Raw genomic sequence first — 17,645 nt, 5'->3', positions numbered from 1 at the left:
ACCTGCTACCTACTGAATGAGTGACGTGGCCCAGCAGAACACTGTCCACCATGGATGTGCCAGTCTTGAAAGCAGAGACCTACATAGAAAAGAGTGGGGAAGGAAAACTACAAACTTTCTCTTCTTTCTTGGGTGTGGGACCAGCATAAGACCATAGTGTGAAATAGACAAGGCTTCCTGCTTTCCTTTCTTTGCCGCTTCTCTCTTTTTTTTTTAAATTTATTTTATTTATTTACTTTTGTTTGTGTTGGGTCTTTGTTGCTGCTTGTGGGCTTTAGCTGCGGCGAGCGGGGGCTTCTCTTCGTTGTGGTGCGCGGGCTTCTCACTGTGGTGGCTTTTCCTGTTGAGGAACACAGGCTCTAGGTGTGCAGGCTTCAGTAGCTGCGGCGCGTGGGCTCAGTAGTTGTGGCTCGTGGTCTCTAGAGTGCAGGCTCAGTAGTTGTGGCGCACGGACTTAGTTGCTCCGCGACATGTGGGATCTTCCTGGACCAGGGCTCGAACCCATGTCCCCTGCATTGGCAGGCGGATTCTTAACCACTGCGCCACCAGAGAAGCCCCTCTTTGCTGCTTCTCTTAACTTCTGTTATCTTCCTCTCTGAGACGGCAGGTTTTCCTATCTCTGTCACCACCTTCTCAATTAATGAATAGTTGGAGGAGGGGAGATCAACAGGAATAATGCTTTCACTCTCTTTGAGCATCCCAGTCTCTACAATTACTCATCTCCTCTCCTGGTTTCAGAAATCTTATTTCCTCAACTGTGTCACCCTGGAGATGGCAGGAAACCAGCCTCATTAAATGCATCCATTACTACTGTGTAAATGACTGACAGGGATCCCTTTAATTACCCTCTAGCTAATTATTTGAATTTCCAAAGGAGGCTACTCCTTTCCATACTCCACCAAAGTGAGAGCTCCCATCAACCCTTGTTGAGATGGGGGCAGTGAAGTGGAGAGTTTTTCCGTCACCATTCAGGCAAGCCAGGCCCTGCCCTGGAGTTTTGCTCTGGGGCCATCTCTCCTCCACTAGTCCTGTTCTCATAGGATTTTTGCTTCCTGCATTCTGAGTTACCCTGTTTCCTAGTACAGCAGAAGTGCCATGCTGCTCTGGTCCTACTGGGAAGTGTGGCTGGTCTAGGGCGGCATGTCCCTACTGGGAAGGGAACAGCCCAGAGACCACACTCAGTGGTGATGTTTCCTTACTGCCTGAGGTTGAGAGGCTCACCCACCAGCAGCAGGGCTCTCCCCTGCCACGTGTACATATGTGGTTAATGCCCCCTCTTCTTTCACAGCTCCAGAATGTCCAATGTGTATCTGGCACTGTGCTGGTCACTTCACATACACCAGCCCCTTGTCTTTGTAACAGTCTGTGAGAGAGCATCCTTATGCCCATTGTATAGATGGGGAAATTAAGACTCAGAGAGAGAAAGTAATTTACTCAAGGCCTCATAGCTAGGAATTGTGGAAGAGCTCAGATTCAGGCCTAGGTCGGGCTGCCTCCAGAACTCCATATCCTGTCTGCTGTCACGTGGCCTCTGGAATGGTGGTTTAGACACAGGCAGCTTTTGGATGGGAAGACCGAGAACCCAGGAAACATGTTGGGGTTTCTATTAAAATATTAATCATGCAGTCAATTCGCCGAACAGTCATAAAGGGATAAACAAAACAATATATCACAAGGCAGAAGAGAAAGAGCTTGTTGTAATTCCTAGAGGGGATGTTCTTTTACCGTTCCCCATTGCCTCCTATTTAAAGTCCAAACTCATTTGTTTAGAATTGATTACGGAAACTTTTGGAAAATCTCAATAAATAAAAAGGGGGAGGGAGGAAGAGAAAGAGATAAGTAACTACCATCAGTCTAGACTTTTTCCTTTCCTTCCTGCTGTCTCTGTAATCATCTAAAACAATGAACAACACTTAGCGTCACAAAGTGCGCTTTTCTTATAATAGGAGGTCATGAACGTCTTTCCAAAAAATAGTTTTGAATTTTCATGCAGCTGCACCTGTTAATAGTATGATTTCTTCCACGTCTTCAGTGGTTATAAGGTCTTTACCGTCATGAGAGTAAATAGTCAACTATTATATCTCCATGGTGTTATTTTTCATATTTAACTCTGATTCATCAAAAATATATCTTGTTGGCGCTTCCCTGGTGGCGTAGTGGTTGAGAGTCCGCCTGCCGATGCGGGGGACGCAGGTTCGTGCCCCGGTCCGGGAAGATCCCACATGCCGCGGAGCGGCTGGGCCCGTGAGCCACGGCCGCTGAGCCTGCGCGTCCGGAGCCTGTGCTCCGCAACGGGAGAGGCCACAACCGTGAGAGGCCCGCGTACCGCAAAAAAAACCCAAAAAACAAAACAAAACAAAAAATATATCTTGGTGTAGTGTATGAAGCAAAGCTCTAACTTGATTTATTTCCCCCCCTGTAGCCAGTTTTCATGATCTAATTGTTGAAAATCCTTTAATGTCCATTAGTTTGGACATTTCTTTATTATATAAAATATTACATTCTGATAGGTGCCAGGGCCTCTCTCAGGACTATCTGGTCTGTTGTGCTGATTGTTCTCTTGACTATTAGACTAGTATATACACTTTTAATAATGGTAGCTCTATAATGTTGTCAGTGGCAGAGAAAATCCCCTTCCTTATGCTGATTTTTCAAACAATTTCTTCGCTGTTTGATCTGTTTACTCCTTCATGTGAAATTTATTCATATTTCTTTTTTTCTTTTTTTTCATCATGTGAAATTTAGAATCAGTTGGTTAAGTTTTAAGATCTCATTCTTAATTTGGCTCAAATTGCTTTAAACCTTTATATTAACTTGAGGAAAATTAATATTATACTATGTAGTCTCTCCAGTCGGGACCTTGATACAATTTTCTGTTTTTAGACTTTCTCTCTTAGTGGGTTTTTGTCATTTACTCCATATAAGTTCTATGTATTTCTTGCTAGGATTATGTCTAGGTATTTTTTTTTTTTTTTTTTAGCATTTTTAAAATTGCTGTTGTGAATGAAAACATGGAAAATTTTTCCATATGTCTTTTCATTTGCTTTGCTGGAATAGAATTAAGCTGTTTTCTTCTCTTAATTCTCGTACAATCCAGCCACTTTGCTGAGCAACTTCTTATTGATTCTGTGGTGTTTTAGTTCATTCTTTCGAGTGTTCCAGAAGCAAATAAGTGCCCTTTTGCTTTCCAGAGCTACACCTCTCTGTCTGTGTTAAGTCTGGGTCCTTGTCATGGAGCTCCTTGTGGGTAGGTGCCCACCTCACCTCTGTCTCCCCGAAAAGTGCCAAGCACACAGTGGGTGCTCAGTAAGTGTCCTTTGAATGAGGGTGAAGGAACCGTAGGCCAAGGAGGTCATCCTTGGTCTTGGGTGCAGGCCCACAATGGGTCATTCTGATTCAGGGTTTGCATCTCAGTCTTATCAGAAAGTTGGGGGCTTTGGACCCCAGGGCGTCTGATGCAGGCCCCTCAATAGAGACCTGAAGCCAATTGTCTCCTTCCATCCAGAGGGGCAGGGGTGGCTGGTTTCCCTGGGGAGACCCCATTTGGGGCAGAAGGGGCTTAAGAAGAGGACCCAGCAGAGACTGTGGTCCCCCCAGCAAGTCTTGCTCTCCCTCCAGCCAGGCCACCCTAGGGGTCCCCTTCCCAGGCCTGGAACACTCTTTCTAAGGAAGGGTCACTCACCTCGGTCTCAGCCCCTCTCCCATGGATCCAAAGCTAGGAAAATGACAACTGGTTCTAGTTCTCCCTTTATTTCTATAGCGTATCTAATTGCCCACATCTATTAGAATTCTGTTCTTTAATTAAAAACATAGGTAATATCAATACATTCACAAGGTTCAAACGCGAGAGCAACCTAAAAGGCATACAGTGAAATGCCTCACTCCACCTCTTCCCTGTCCCATCCTGTAAATACTTTTATTAATTTGTATCCTTTCAAGGTTTCTTTATTCAAATGCAATCAAATATGAATATATTCTTATTTTTTTCCATTCTTACACAAAAAGCAGCATCCTATAATGCACTTTTGTGTTGTTTTTTGGCTGCATTGGGTCTTCGTTGCTGCACGCGGGCTTTCTCTAGTTGCGGCGAGCGGGGGCTACTCTTCATTGTGGTGCGCGGGCATCTCATTGCAGTGGCTTCTCTTGTTGTGGGGAATGGGCTCTAGGCACACAGGCTTCAGTAGTTGTGGTGTGCGGGCTCTAGGGCGCACGGGCTTTAGTAGTTGTGGCACGCAGGCTCAGTAGTTGTGGCGCCCAGGCTTAGTTGCTCCACGGCATGTGGGATCTTCCCGGCCCAGGGATCGAACCTGTGTCCTCCCCTGCTTTGGCAGGCAGATTCTTAACCACTGCGCCACCAGGAGAGGTCCCCTATAATACACTTCTACGCCTTGATTTTTTTACTTAAAATATACATTGTCATAATTGAACACATTATATGGTAGTCACTGTTCTAACCTTTTATATATATGAACTCATCGAATCCTCCTAATACTCCTATTATCATCCTTGTTTTGCCAGAGAGATTTTTCCATATAATGAACTTTCTCAGTTTTTTTCAGCTTCATAGTACTCCATTGTACAGGTGCATTGTCATTTATGTAAGTCATTGCCTATGATGGGCACTTAGGTTGTTTCTATTCTTTGCTATTATGGACTGTGTTACGTTGTACAAATGTTATTTTTTATGTATGGAGATAGAGCTGCAGAAAAGATATCCAGAAGGGAGAGTGCTGGGTCAAAGGATAAATACATTTGTAATTTTGATGAATACTGCCAAATTGCCCTCTGTAGAGTTATTCATTTCCTTTCATAATTGCTTAACATTTCTCATTAGTAGTGTCTAATTAGGGAGCACTAATATTTCAGGCAATTATAATCATAGTCTTCTAAAAAAACATTCATGTAGGGCTTACCTCATTTGATCCTCTCCAGCACTCCCATATGAGGTAGGAATTATCCCTATTTTACAGGTAAGAAAACTGAGGTGCAGAGAGGTTAAATGACCTGCCAAGGAAGGGCACAGAGCTGAGGTCAGATCCACATCTGCCCAGCTTTTTTCTCTGTTCCACCTGCCGCTTACCACAGCCACTGGCCCTGCCTCTGGGTGATGTGGGTCTCTGTTACTTAGATCCGATTTCCTGAGGCTGGAGGAGCTCCAGGCTCATGACCCAGTGGCAACCCCCATCCCACTTTCCACACACTTCTCTGTCTCCAGAAAAGCTTTGCTAGCGTGGCATAAGTCTCCTGTGTTTGAGCAGGAGGGTCAAGCCCTGGGACCTTACCACATTGGGTGACTTGGGAAGGTTGAGAGCTGGCAAAGCTGAGGGACTTAGTACCTGGTTTCAAGATTTTAGAATTGGGTCGGCCAGCAGGCTCTCTGGGACAAGTTGATCTCAGTAATTCAAGCCGAAGTGGCCCCAGCTAAAATCCTTTCTCCTGGCCTCAGGTGAGCTAACTTATTATTTTCATTCCTGGTGAGAGTAAATTACAGCAGTATTTCTAGGGAAGTAACTAATATTTTTCCTGGTAATATTTGAAGAAGCAGCACTGCAGTGTTTCAGAGCATGGACTCTGAGCCAGGCTGCTTGGGTTTTTATATTAGTTCCCTGTTGCTGCTGTAACATTTACCACCAATTTAGGGACCTAAACCATTAGAGATATATCGTTTTGTACCTCTGGAGGTCAGAAGTCTGAAATGGGTCTCATTGAGCTAAAATCAAGACGTCAGTAGGGCTGTGTTCCTTCTGGAGGCTCTTGAGGAGAATCCATTGTCTTGCCTTTTCCAGCTTCTAGAGGCTGCCTGCGTTCTGTATTTCATGATCCCCTTCCGTCTTCAAAGCCAGCTGGGTAGTGTCACTGTGACCTCTACTTCCATCATCACCTCTCCCTTCTCTCACTCTCCTGCCTCCTGCCTCTTTCCTTTATGAGGACTCTTGTGCTTACATTGGGTCTACCCAGATAATCCAGGATAATCTCCCTATCTCAAGATCCTTAATGTAATCACACCTGTCAAGTCTCTTTTATGTAAGGTACCATATTCAGGTTCCAGGAATTAGTACTTGGATGGGGGCCATTATTCTGCCTACTACAATTTGCACCTGGACTCTACCGCTTACTAATTGTGTGACCTTGGACAAGTTATTGTACCTCTTGCTCAGTTTCCCCATCCTTAAAATAGGGATAATAATAATCCCCACTCCATAGGATTGTTAGAAGGATTAAATGAGTTGATATTTGTCAAATGCTCATAATAGGGTCTGACACATAGTAAATGCTATGGAAGTGTCTGCTGGCTAAAATATATTAAATAGATAAAAATATACATACTCTTTGATCTAGCAATCCTATTATTTTGTAATGTATTTCATAGAAACAAAAGGATGCATGCATTAGGCTACAGAAAGCATTGTGCATATTGGGGAGAAATGCACAAACAGGAAATCACTGGAATGTCCATTAACAGGATGAATGAATCAGTGTGGTCCATCTGGAATGTAAAGAAGCTATTAAGGAGAATACATCAGATCCATACTTGTAGACCTAGAGGAGTGTCCTGAACAAAAGTTCAATTAAAGGAGGAAGTTACAAAGGTTTAGCATGCTCATATTTTTGTTTTTAAGAACATCAACCTGCCCAAAAGTGTTGTAGATATTTGAGCCAATTATTTAAACTCTGAATGTCTTGGTTTCTTTATCTGTGAAATGAGGATAACAGTAATTCTCCCTTAAGAAACTCTACGGAGGATTAAGTGGAATGAAATGTATCAAGTCTTTAGAATTCTGCTAGCAGCCCCATAATCTGCATATCTATGTAAAGCTGTTTGAATAGAGAGAGGTGTGAAGGATGCACCCAGGGTGCTCACCTGGTTGCCTCCGAGGTGAGGTGGGGAAAGGAAAGGAAATTCGGAAAGGCTGGGAAGAGATGATTCACTTTCTTGTTGTACGTCTTTGCATTGTTCCACGGATGGAGGCTAGCTATTATTACTTTAGTAACTTTTGATGTTCTAATACGTTTTATTGGTAGTTTGGATACTATCACCATAACCACAAACGCTGAATTGAGAAAAGCACGAACGTAGAAACATACCATGATTCAAAGTTTTGTAATTTTTGAAGAGGAATTTAATAACAAATATAAAGAGAAAAAAAGCAGGCGAGCCCTAAATCAGGCCAGCCCTATGTGTCCGCAGCATCTACTGCCGAGGCTGCTCCAAGCCGCTTTGCTGCTCGTGTGCGCTCCTGGATAGGGGCCACAGCGAGCTCAAGTGCGACATCAGGACGGAGATCCAGCAGCGGCAGGAGGAGCTGGACGTCATGACCCAGGACCTGCAGGAGCAGGACCGCGCCTTTGGCGCGGCGCAGGCGCAGATGACCTCGGCCATCAGCCAGCTGGGCCAAGTGCGCGCGGACATCGAGGAGCTGATCCGCGCGCGCGTGCGCCAGGTGGTGGAGCACGTGCTGGAGCTGGAGCGTCAACTGCTGGAGGGGGTGAATGCACGGTACCAGCGTGATTACCAAGAGATAGCAGGCCAACTGGGCCGCCTGGATGCTGTGCTGCAGCGCATCCGTACGGGCAGCATGCTTGTGCAGAGGATGAGGCTCTATGCTTCCGACCAGGAGGTGCTGGACATGCACGGCTTCCTGCGTGAGGCACTCCACCAGCTGCGCCACGAGGAGCCCCAGAGCCTGCAAGCTGCTGTGCGCACGGACAGCTTCGACGAATTCAAGGTGCGCCTGCAGGATCTCGCCTCTTGTATCACCCAGGGCACAGGTAAGCCACCCTCATGGCTGGCCTGTTTATCGTTTAAGGGCTTGGGCCTTGCCACTGTCCCTTGGGAAAGGCGGGGTAGAGAAGATCAGTTCCGTATGACAGGAAAGGAAACTGGGGTTTTTATTGTCTCTTGGGTTTGATCACATCATAGGTTACAGGGTGCAGGATAAATCTGGGGGAGAGGAGGCACTGACATGAGGCTGAAGCCACCCAGAGGGGTCACGTTTGACTGATTAACAAGGTCCTATGGATTAGCTGCGATCTTGTGACCCTAGAGGAAGTTAAGAAACGACAAAGCTGAGAACCAGACCCTGTATCATTTTAGCCCCAGAGGGACCAACCACTTTAGGAGGTTCTCTTAAGCCACCTGTGTCCAGCAACAGAGAAGTTAACTTGAACATGAGGTATGGGCAGAGGAGCTGAAAACCACTCCCCCTATCCCCTGTGGTTGGGTGCTTACCCAGAACCATGCTGGGGCTCAGCGGAGGAGACCTTTTTCCCCTGGGATGGCCCGCCATCTGGACCAGCTGCCAACCTTTATGGGCCCTGCCTTGTACTGGGCACTTGGGAAGTATGGAGACAGCACACCAGTTCCTGACCTGGAGTTGTCCAGTCCAACTGGGAGACAAGGTTGGGTGGGGCACATTACATAGCTGAGGAATGAGACAGTGCTTGGCTCTGTAATACAAATCCAGGAGTTGCAGCACCTTTATAGGAGCTGGAGATATCAGGGGGGTTCCAAGAGACACAGGGGGTACACTAGAGGGTCTCCAGGGTGGGGAGGCTTTAATGGCTCTTTGACAAAATCTCTAGGCTGGACTCTGAGGTCTGGTCAGCTGGTGTGAGGATGCCCTTACTGGGTAAGGGGAGGGAGGCTGCAGAATCTGAGAGTTCTCAGGTAGGTGCCAGTGATGGAGACCTTGCTCACTCCTGCCCTTGGAGACAGTGGACGTGGGCTTATAAAAGTGCAGTACTAGAGTGAGCATGGACTTATGCCTTCTCCACCTAGGTGGTGACTGTTACCCCATGTACAGGAAATGACCTGCATAGAGTTTAAACAGCTTGCCTTGGGTGTTGTAACCGGGAAGTGGCAGAGAAAGGAGTTATTTTATTCTGAAGCATGAGAGATTTAGATTTAATAAAAACAGGGTGCAGGTCAGAAGAGTATCACGGAGCTCTCACTATGCAGAGAAATCAGTGAGCAGCAAACGGTGTTAGGATTGTCCATGCTTTGCCTTGGTGGTAGCCCCAAGATGGAGAGAGCTGTGCTTGGGGCTTGGAGCCAAAGGCAAGCACTCTCTAGTGCTACCTTTCTCTTCCTTCTGGCTGAGTTCATGCCCATTATAGTCAGGGAGCTTTCTTTCCAGTTACAGCCCCTCCATGGAGCTTCCTCAGTGCTGCCAGAGGCCCTGGAGAATGGGTCTCCAGGAAAAGCAACGGGAATGTTTCCTTTGTCACTGTCCTGAGACAGGATGCTTCTCACCAGGGATGTCTCTGACCTGCCTGTGACCTTCTCTGTGTTCTCCAGATGCAGCTGTTAACAGGAGAGCCAGCCCAGAAGCTGCCCGCACTCCCAGAGACACTTCTGACGTTCCCCTGGTGAGATGGGCTTGAGGTCTGAAGGGGAGGTGGTATGTCCTGCCGGTCAGGTGGGTTGGGAGTTCCCCTGTGTAAGGAAGGAAACTGAGTCTTGCTCTCCCTGTGTCTGCAGGCAGTAGAGGAGAGAGAGCACCTGAGAGAGGGACAGCAAGGACCTGGACTGGAGCCTTCAGTGGGAGGGAACAAAGGAAGGGCTGGCTGGCTGGCTCTGGGCTCCTAAATGCCAAAGTAGCTCTTGATGGGTTCAGGAGGGGTTAGGCCCAGGGATGGACAGGAGATAAAGGAGGTGGTCGCTGGTAGGCAGGCCCTTGATAGATGCGGCAGATGACCCTCCCCTCCGTGTGCCCCACCCCAGGTATGTGGACCTTCCCCTCGTCTCCCCCCACACATGGATCTTGGAGACAAATGGAGAATGGGGCCAGGAGTCAGACAGTGATCACAGCAGCCTGGGTTCTATCGGTGTGATTTCAGGGCCAGCATAGTTCCAAGGACCATAGTTTTCAGGGTTTGGAAGTGCCCACACTCCCTCTAATGTTGGCATTACCTCTGCAGCACCCCTGACCTGTGGCTGTCCAGCTATCATGCACACCCTCCAGGGACAGGAAGCTCACTCATTGTTGAGGCAGCCACTCCCATCGCTGGACTGCTCTGACTTAGAGTGCGTCCCTGGGTGGAAATGCAACGGCATCCCTTTAGCCTGTCCTCTTGGGTGCTTGCATGCATGGCTCCTCTCTGCCAGGATAAGCTTCTTCAGTTTCTTCTTGGACCGGGCATCTGGTCTGCTCCCCATCCTGGTCATGCAGGTGTACGTGCCTATCGAGGATCTGGGCCCAGGACTGACTGGTCCTCCGTGGAAAGCAAGTCTTATGGTGAGGGTGTTCAGCCTTTCTAGCTTTGCCATGGCATGGCCTATAGGAGAGAGAGATTGCTGTACGCTGAGGCAATCAGGAGAGGCTTCCTGTTAGGAGGCAGAACTTAGGATCTGAGAGTTTCAAAGCTAGGAGGTATCTTGGATTCTGACCTTCTCTTGTACAGAGAATGAAGCTAAGGCTCCCAGAGAGGGTGTGACTTAACCTGAGGCCACACAGCAAGCTAGGGGCAGGACTTGAAGCCACTTCCTAACTGCCTTGGGTACTGCATTCCCATATACCCATATACAAAAGTAAAAAACACCAGGGGGGAACCTCCCTGGTGGTCCAGTGGTAAAGACTCCACACTTCCACTACAGGGGGTGCAAGTTCGATCCCTAGTTGGGGAACTAAGATTGCATGTACCTCGCAGCACACCCTAAAAAAATAAATAAATAAAAATAAAATAAGATGGTGCATTAAAAAAAATAATAAAACAACGATAAAAATAAATAAATAAATAAAATAAAAACCATTAAAAAAATAAATAAAACAAAAAAACACCAGGGGAGTTCTCTGGTGATCTAGTGGTTAGGATTCCAGGCTTTCACTGCCGTGACCTGGGTTCAACATCCCGCAAGCCACATGGTGCAGCCAAAAAAAAAAAAGTTAAAAAAGGACATTTTAGCCCATTTTTTTTAACATGAAAAAACACATTTTATTGCACTTAAGTTATAAGAAAATAAAATTTCTAAGTGAACCAAACCATAGACACAATCCCTTTAAAGGTTGTTTTCCTCCATCATGTCAGGTTGTTACATAACTAAAATTAACCAACTTGAATCTGATTGTTTTAAATCCGACTATAAATAAAACAAAAAAATAAACCAGAAGAGGGAAAAAAAAGATCACCTAGGATAGTGTTAAACCACTTTCACAGTTCAGCTTGAGTTGTGGCTCTTGGAGAATGAGGCAAACCATTTGACTTTTTCATTCATTTTGCTTGTTTGCGTGTGACGCCTTTGCTACAAAAACTGGGTAGTTTCTGCTTTGTCAGTTACTCAGAGCAATAAAACTGTAACAGTTGTTTTCCCAAACACTGTAAAACACTAAGACTGACCAGCAACTTAACTTTGTTTTATATACTTTTAAAATATTTTGTGAGTTTTATTATGTATGTTCATCCATTCACCACAGCCCTCAAAAAGAAAAGTTTCTCTGCAGAACAGGCGGCAACAGCTCTGTTCCAAGGAATGTGTTTTAATTTTTGCCCAGATAAAAGAAAGTAAGCTTTGCACACACACTCAATTCTTTACTTGCAGGCATACTTCACTCCTTATTTTCTGAAACTCTCCCATTCTCAGCCTCTTAGAGGCACAGATGGTTCAAGTTTCAGTTAGCCCATTTTTTGGATAAGCAATACAATCACATGGTCAGAAACAAAAACCTAAAAGTAATAATGTCTCTCTCCCACCTTGTCCCCTGTCTGTCCAGTTCTTATACCCATATTCCTATCTTTATTAATTTTTACATATCCTTCCAAAATTTCTTTATGTAATTACAAGCAAATATGACTATATATATTTGCTTTCCTTTTTTTTTTTTATCCAAAAGTAGCACAGTACCACATATACATAGTATTGTGCCCTAGGCATAATAGTATTTGGGAATTCTTTTTTTTTTTTAATTTAATTTAATTTAATTTAATTTTTTTGGCTGCGTTGGGTCTTCATTGCTGCGTGTGGGCTTTTCTCTGGTTGCGGCGAGCGGGGGCTACTCTTCGTTGCAGTGCACGGGCTTCTCATTGCAGTGGCTTCTCCTGTTGCGGAGCACGGGCTCTAGGGCGCGGGCTTCAGTAGTTGTGGCGCACGGGCTTAGTTGCTCCGCGGCATGTGGGATCTTCCCGAACCAGGGCTCAAACCCGTGTCCCCTGCATTGGCAGGCGGATTCTTAACCACTGTGCCATCAGGGAAGCCCCAGTATTTGGGAATTCTTACCTTATCAGTAGACAGGGAGCTTCCTGATGCCTTTTTGCATCTGTACAGTGGTCCATTAGGCGGATGTAGCATGGTTTATTTTTAGCTGACTCCTTGGCTATTTAGGTTGTTTTGGCATTACAAACAGTGCTAGAATGAAAAATGTCCCCAAAGAAATCATATGAATGATAGTTGAAAGTGCCCTGGGTCCACAGAGTGCACTGTCTTCCAGGTGCCAGTCGCTGGTTAATGAACAGCAAGAGAGCCCGTACTCTTGTGTGAATAAGGTCTAGGCGTTTTGCCAGGTCTTGTCTTGTGACCTCTCACTACCACCTACTAAGCAGTTTGAACTTGGAGCCTCAGAAGAATCCTCTTCCTGAAAAGTCTCTTGCTTTCACTTTGGTAATAGGCTTGGGGGTGAGGGTGGATAGAGCTGGGGAATGGAAGTGGGTCACGTGCCACGCGTGCAAAGGACAGGTGTGGCCGCTTGAGGGTGGCAGGCATGGTCTGGTTGTGCCAGAAGAAAGGCAACTCTTGGACCCACATTCCTGCCTTAGGAGGCAGGAACTGGGCTCCTAGGGCCAACACTCATCCCTCTTGAAACTGCTGGTGTACTTTCATCGCCACCCTGTGCCTGTAGGCAGAGAGGATGAAAAACACCAACAGGCTTAACTAGGAGCACGTGGGTGGGACAGTGGCTCGGACATTTTCCCTCCTCTATTTCTCACAGGCTCTTTTTGCAGTGACGTCACAATACAATGGAAAAAAAATAAATTGTTTTAAAACTGTAAAACAACTATAAATCAGGCATCATGATTTTTTTTCTTTACTGAGCCCCCATGTGTGTCCCCTGCTTCATTAACATTGCAGGGGGTGTCAGGGAGGATGGGACAGAGGTGGAGAGGAGCCCAGCCCTGTCTTGGGGGAGTTCACGGCCCAGGTGGAAAGAGGTTCTCTTACATGCCAGCAGTTTGCGGAGACACACACGAAGGACAGACCAGGACCTTTTCAACTCTTTCATTTTTAATGGTGATCAAATACATACAACATAAAATTTGCCTAGAAGTGGAATTGCTGGATCATATACTAATTCTGTTTTTAATTTTTGAGGAACCACCATACGGTTTTCCTTAGTGGCTGCGTCATATTCTGCGTGACCACCGACAGTGCACAGCGGTTCCAACTTCTCTACATTTCTCATTCACACTGTTTTTTTAATAGTGGCCGTCTTAATGAATGTGAAGAGTGGTTTAAACTTTTTTGACCACCACCCACTGTAAAAAATATAGTTTACATCTAACCTACAGGGTATATACATGCACATACCTGTAGCTGAAACAGAAGTTTTGCAAAACAAATTACGCTTATAAACATGGGAGGTACTCTAATTTTCTGTTCTGTACTAGTCTATGTAATACAAAAAAATGCTAGTCATGACATTGCTTTCATGATCCACTCATGGGTCACAACTGTAGCTCGCAGAACACTGGCACAGGGAGTGCTGTGGAGATTGTGTACTTTCCCTAGAGGCCTGGGAGAATATGACCTGGGAGATCATCCCCTCGCCCCTTCCCACACACAGGTGCGCTCTCTGATCCAGCTCTCCTCCCTTTCTGTAAAGATGTTGAGAAAAAGAAACCCGGGAAACAAGGAGGAGGGAAGGAAATCAGTCCATTATAGCCAATGATTTGGGAGCCCACATTTCACATGAAAGCACTCGACACCAAGAAGAGCCCCACCTCAGGGTCCCGGTCCCCAGCACATGGCCTGTCGTGCGGGGCTTTCCCTGCCTTCCCCAGCCTGGGCTCGGCCAGGTAATCCCTGCTGTTCGCCCCGTGAGGGTGGGCCTGACCATGTCGCCCACCACATGGGAGGGACAGAGCTTGTCCCGAGGAAGGCACATCCCTGGCCTCATCCTCTTACAGCCCAGTGCCTGGCTTTTCTCTGCTCAACCCAGAGCCCCCTCCAGCTGTGTGGGAATCCCCTTCCTTCACTGGGTGGGCCGACCGCAGGCTACTGATGGATGGTCATCCACTGAGCGCACAGGGCCTGTGAGGTGCCAAGGGGTCAGGATTGCAGGCAGGAGTGGCAGGCCAGGGCCCCTGGATTGAGCCCCGGAGGCCGGGCCTCCCCTTTCGGAGGGACACTCGCCACGTCACCCACTTGGTTCCAGCAAAAGGTCCGGCTTATTCTTCAGTGTCACACGGTAGAGAAAGATGGTACAGAGGGATGTTAAAGGATACAGTGGGTGCAGGAAGGGAACTTGCATTTCAAAAACACGATTCAAGCCCTGGTCCAGGCCCTTATTAGGTATGTGACCTTAGGAAATCACTTCACCTCTTTGTGCCTCGGTTTCCTTCTCTGTAGATAGGCAATAATCGTAATATAGTACCATCCTCTTTTTCTAACGATAATTTTATTGTAAAATTCACATAAGAAAATTCACCGTTTTAACTATTTTAAAGTGTACAATCCAGTGACATTTAGTACACTCACAGTCTGGTACAACCATCCGACCTCTAGTTCCAGAGTACTTTCATTACCACAAAAGGAAACCCAGTACCCATGAAGCAGTCACTCCTCACTTCCCCTCCCCCAGCCCCTGGCAACCACCAATCTGCTGTCTCCGTGCATTGGCACCTCTGAATATTTCATATAAATGGAATCATACAGTATGTATTCTTCTGTGGCTGGCTTTTCACTTAGCCTGATGTGTTCAAGGTTCATCCACGTTGTGTGTGTCAGAACTTTATTCCTTTTTGTGGCTGGATAATATTCCCCTGAATGGCTATCCCACATTTTGTTTATCCATTCATCAGCTGATGGACATTTGGGTTGTTTCCACCTTTTGGCTATTGTGAACAGGTGACAGGGAGGCCAGTGTCAGCTCAGTGGAAGGATTTCCTCCCTGTTATGACTTTGCAGCTGGAGACGAACTGCTTCCATTAGTAGTGAGCACTTTGTCCCTGGAGTTGTCTAGGCTGGGCCTGTTGTCACACGAGCCTTGAGTTGTTGGGCAGTGTGATCCCTGCGGTCATCTTTCAGCCCCGTTAGGATGCGCAGGCATTGAAGTGGTCCCTGGATGCCAGCATCTCAGGGTCACAAGGGAGTGAAGTCATGGAGGCTGTGGGGAGGATTTCTGGTGCCCAATAGGCTCTGGGCTTTGGACTGGGCAGCCTGCACCTGTTTCTGGGTGAGGCCTTGGGGACTGGGCTGACCCCAGGCCTGGGAACCTGGCCCTTGTCCTGCTGCCTGGTCATTTCTGACTACCCTCATTTCCTGACTTTGCAGCCAGAGGAGGCGCAGAAGGCCCAGGTGCAGGCCCCAGGATTGAGTGTGGTACAGCCGGTGCCAGGGGCACACCCTGTGCCAGTGTACGCCTACTCCATCAAAGACCCCTCCTGCAGAGAGGTAAGGTTCTCCCCCGCCCTCCCCTCCCCTCCCGAGGGCCCAGGTCCTCCTAGGCGGTAAGAGGTGGAGCTGAAGTGAGAATCCAGACCTCAATAGGCACCTACTCTACGTTCTCCCTGCTCTTGGTTGCCCTGTCAGGAAGCTCCTCTCCAAGCATGAGCCCCTCCCAGGGCAGTCAGAGGCCAGCAGAGGTCGGTGGTCAGTGGTCACCAGCAGGGCCAGTGTGCATGCTGACCTGGGAGGGCATCCTTTATAGAGAGGCGTGATCTGAGTGGCAGATAGCAGAGAGAAGAGCAGGAGCAAAGGGCACGGGGGGCACATGTTCCTGCCATCCAGGTTTGGTCTCTGCCCGCTGCCCCAGTGGGAGGCTCCTGACCCTACCCTGTGACTCCCCGCTGCACAGGAGGTCTCCAACACAGCCACACCACAGAAGAGGAAGTCCTGCCAGACCGAGTGCCCCAGGAAGGTCATCAAGATGGAGTCTGAGGAGGAGAAAGAGTCAAGGTTGGCTCGGAGCTCCCCTGAGCAGCCCAGGCCCAGCACCTCCAAGGCAGTCTCGCCACCCCACCTGGACAGGTCCCCCAGCCCCAAGACCCCCGTCATAGGAAATGAGACCTTCCTGCCCGACAGCAACCATGCGACCAACGACCCTGGGGAGGCAGGTAGGGAGGTGGGTGGGCAGCAGAGGCTGAGGCCTGCACGCTGTCCTCCAGGGGCTGGGTGGGACCCCTCTTCTGCATCCTGACCCTACCCACGGAGCCCAAAGCCAACAGCATTCCCTGTGTGTCCTGCCCTCAGCTGCCACCAAACGGGGAAGGGAAAGCCCAGGGTTTGTCTGGGGGATGAGAGTAGATAGTTTAGCTAGCCTGTGTTTTGCTGGGATGCCAGTGAGACGAGCGTGACGGGCCAAAGACCACATCTCCTTAGTTCCTTCCCCTAACACAGTCTTCGCACTCTTACAGAACCCAGCACTGTGCCTCTGCATGGGGTGGGTCTCCCCAAGCAATGTTTGTTGGTGGGTGCCTGGTATGTACCCAGAGAGGACTTGGGTAAAGTCCACACCCATCAGTTCCCAAATTTTTCTGCCACCTGCCTAAGGTACCTCGTTTGTCCTAGGTACCTTTTACGGCCCCTGCCAGAGAGGGAGTCCTTTCATGTGAGTTGAGGTCAACTCACAGAATTCTGGAATGTTCAAGACAGTTCTTCCTGGATCTGTTTTACCCAGAGTCCAGCTTTATTTTCATTCTAGGTCCCACACTGACCCCTGTTCCTGGTCACACTGAACCCCGACCCTGGTCACACACTCAGCCCTGACTGTTAATCCTTGCTCACAAATACTATTGGTAATCAGAAGGTTTTGATTAACCTAGATAAAGTATCTTTTTTAAAAACTAATTAAGTTGTTTCTTTATTTATTGGCTGCGTTGGGTCTTTGTCGCTGCACACAGGCTTTCTCTAGTTGCGGCGAGCGGGGGCTACTCTTTGTTCTGGTGCGCGGGCTTCTCATTGCGGTGGCTTCTCTTTTTTTTTTTTTTTTTTTGGTACGCGGGCCTCTCACTGCTGTGGCCTCTCCCGTTGCGGAGCACAGGCTCCGGACGCGCAGGCTCCGGACGCACAGGCTCAGCGGCCATGGCTCACGGGCCCAGCCGCTCTGCGGCATGTGGGATCTTCCCGGACCGGGGCATGAACCCGTGTCCCCTGCATCGGCAGGCAGACTCTCAACCACTGCGCCACCAGGGAAGCCCGCGGTGGCTTCTCTTATTGCGGAGCACGGGCTCTCTGTGCGCAGGCTTCAGTAGTTGTGGCACGCGGGCTCAGTAGCTGTGGCTCGTGGGCTCTAGAGCGCAGGCTCAGTAGTTGTGTTGCACGGGCTTAGTTGCTCTGGGGCATGTGGGATCTTCTCGGACCAGGGCTCCAAACCTGTATCCCCTGCCTTGGCAGGCAGATTCTTAACCACTGCGCCACCAGGGAAGCCCGATAAAGTATCTTTTAACTCAAACATCTTGTGGCTTACGGAGCTGAGAAGTGAACGAACCAGTGT

General features: G+C 48.0%; 1 protein-coding gene across 6 annotated transcripts in view; it reads left to right on the top strand.

The window, feature by feature from the left end:
* Positions 1-17,645, top strand: part of PML (promyelocytic leukemia) — a 42,854-nt gene that overhangs the window by 12,889 nt on the left and 12,320 nt on the right. For all 6 annotated transcript variants that reach the window (XM_032621095.1, XM_032621100.1, XM_032621099.1 and 3 more), the window contains exons 3-6: positions 7,190-7,770; positions 9,299-9,369; positions 15,485-15,604; positions 16,008-16,266. In XM_032621095.1, coding sequence (XP_032476986.1) covers positions 7,190-7,770; positions 9,299-9,369; positions 15,485-15,604; positions 16,008-16,266 — 1,031 coding nt within the window. The remainder of the gene's footprint in view (positions 1-7,189; positions 7,771-9,298; positions 9,370-15,484; positions 15,605-16,007; positions 16,267-17,645) is intronic.

The sequence above is a fragment of the Phocoena sinus genome, chromosome 2 (genome assembly GCF_008692025.1).
Source record: "Phocoena sinus isolate mPhoSin1 chromosome 2, mPhoSin1.pri, whole genome shotgun sequence".
Classification (NCBI taxonomy): domain Eukaryota; kingdom Metazoa; phylum Chordata; class Mammalia; order Artiodactyla; family Phocoenidae; genus Phocoena; species Phocoena sinus.
Note: the sequence above shows the minus strand (reverse complement) of the source record. Positions and strands in the feature narration are given on the sequence as shown.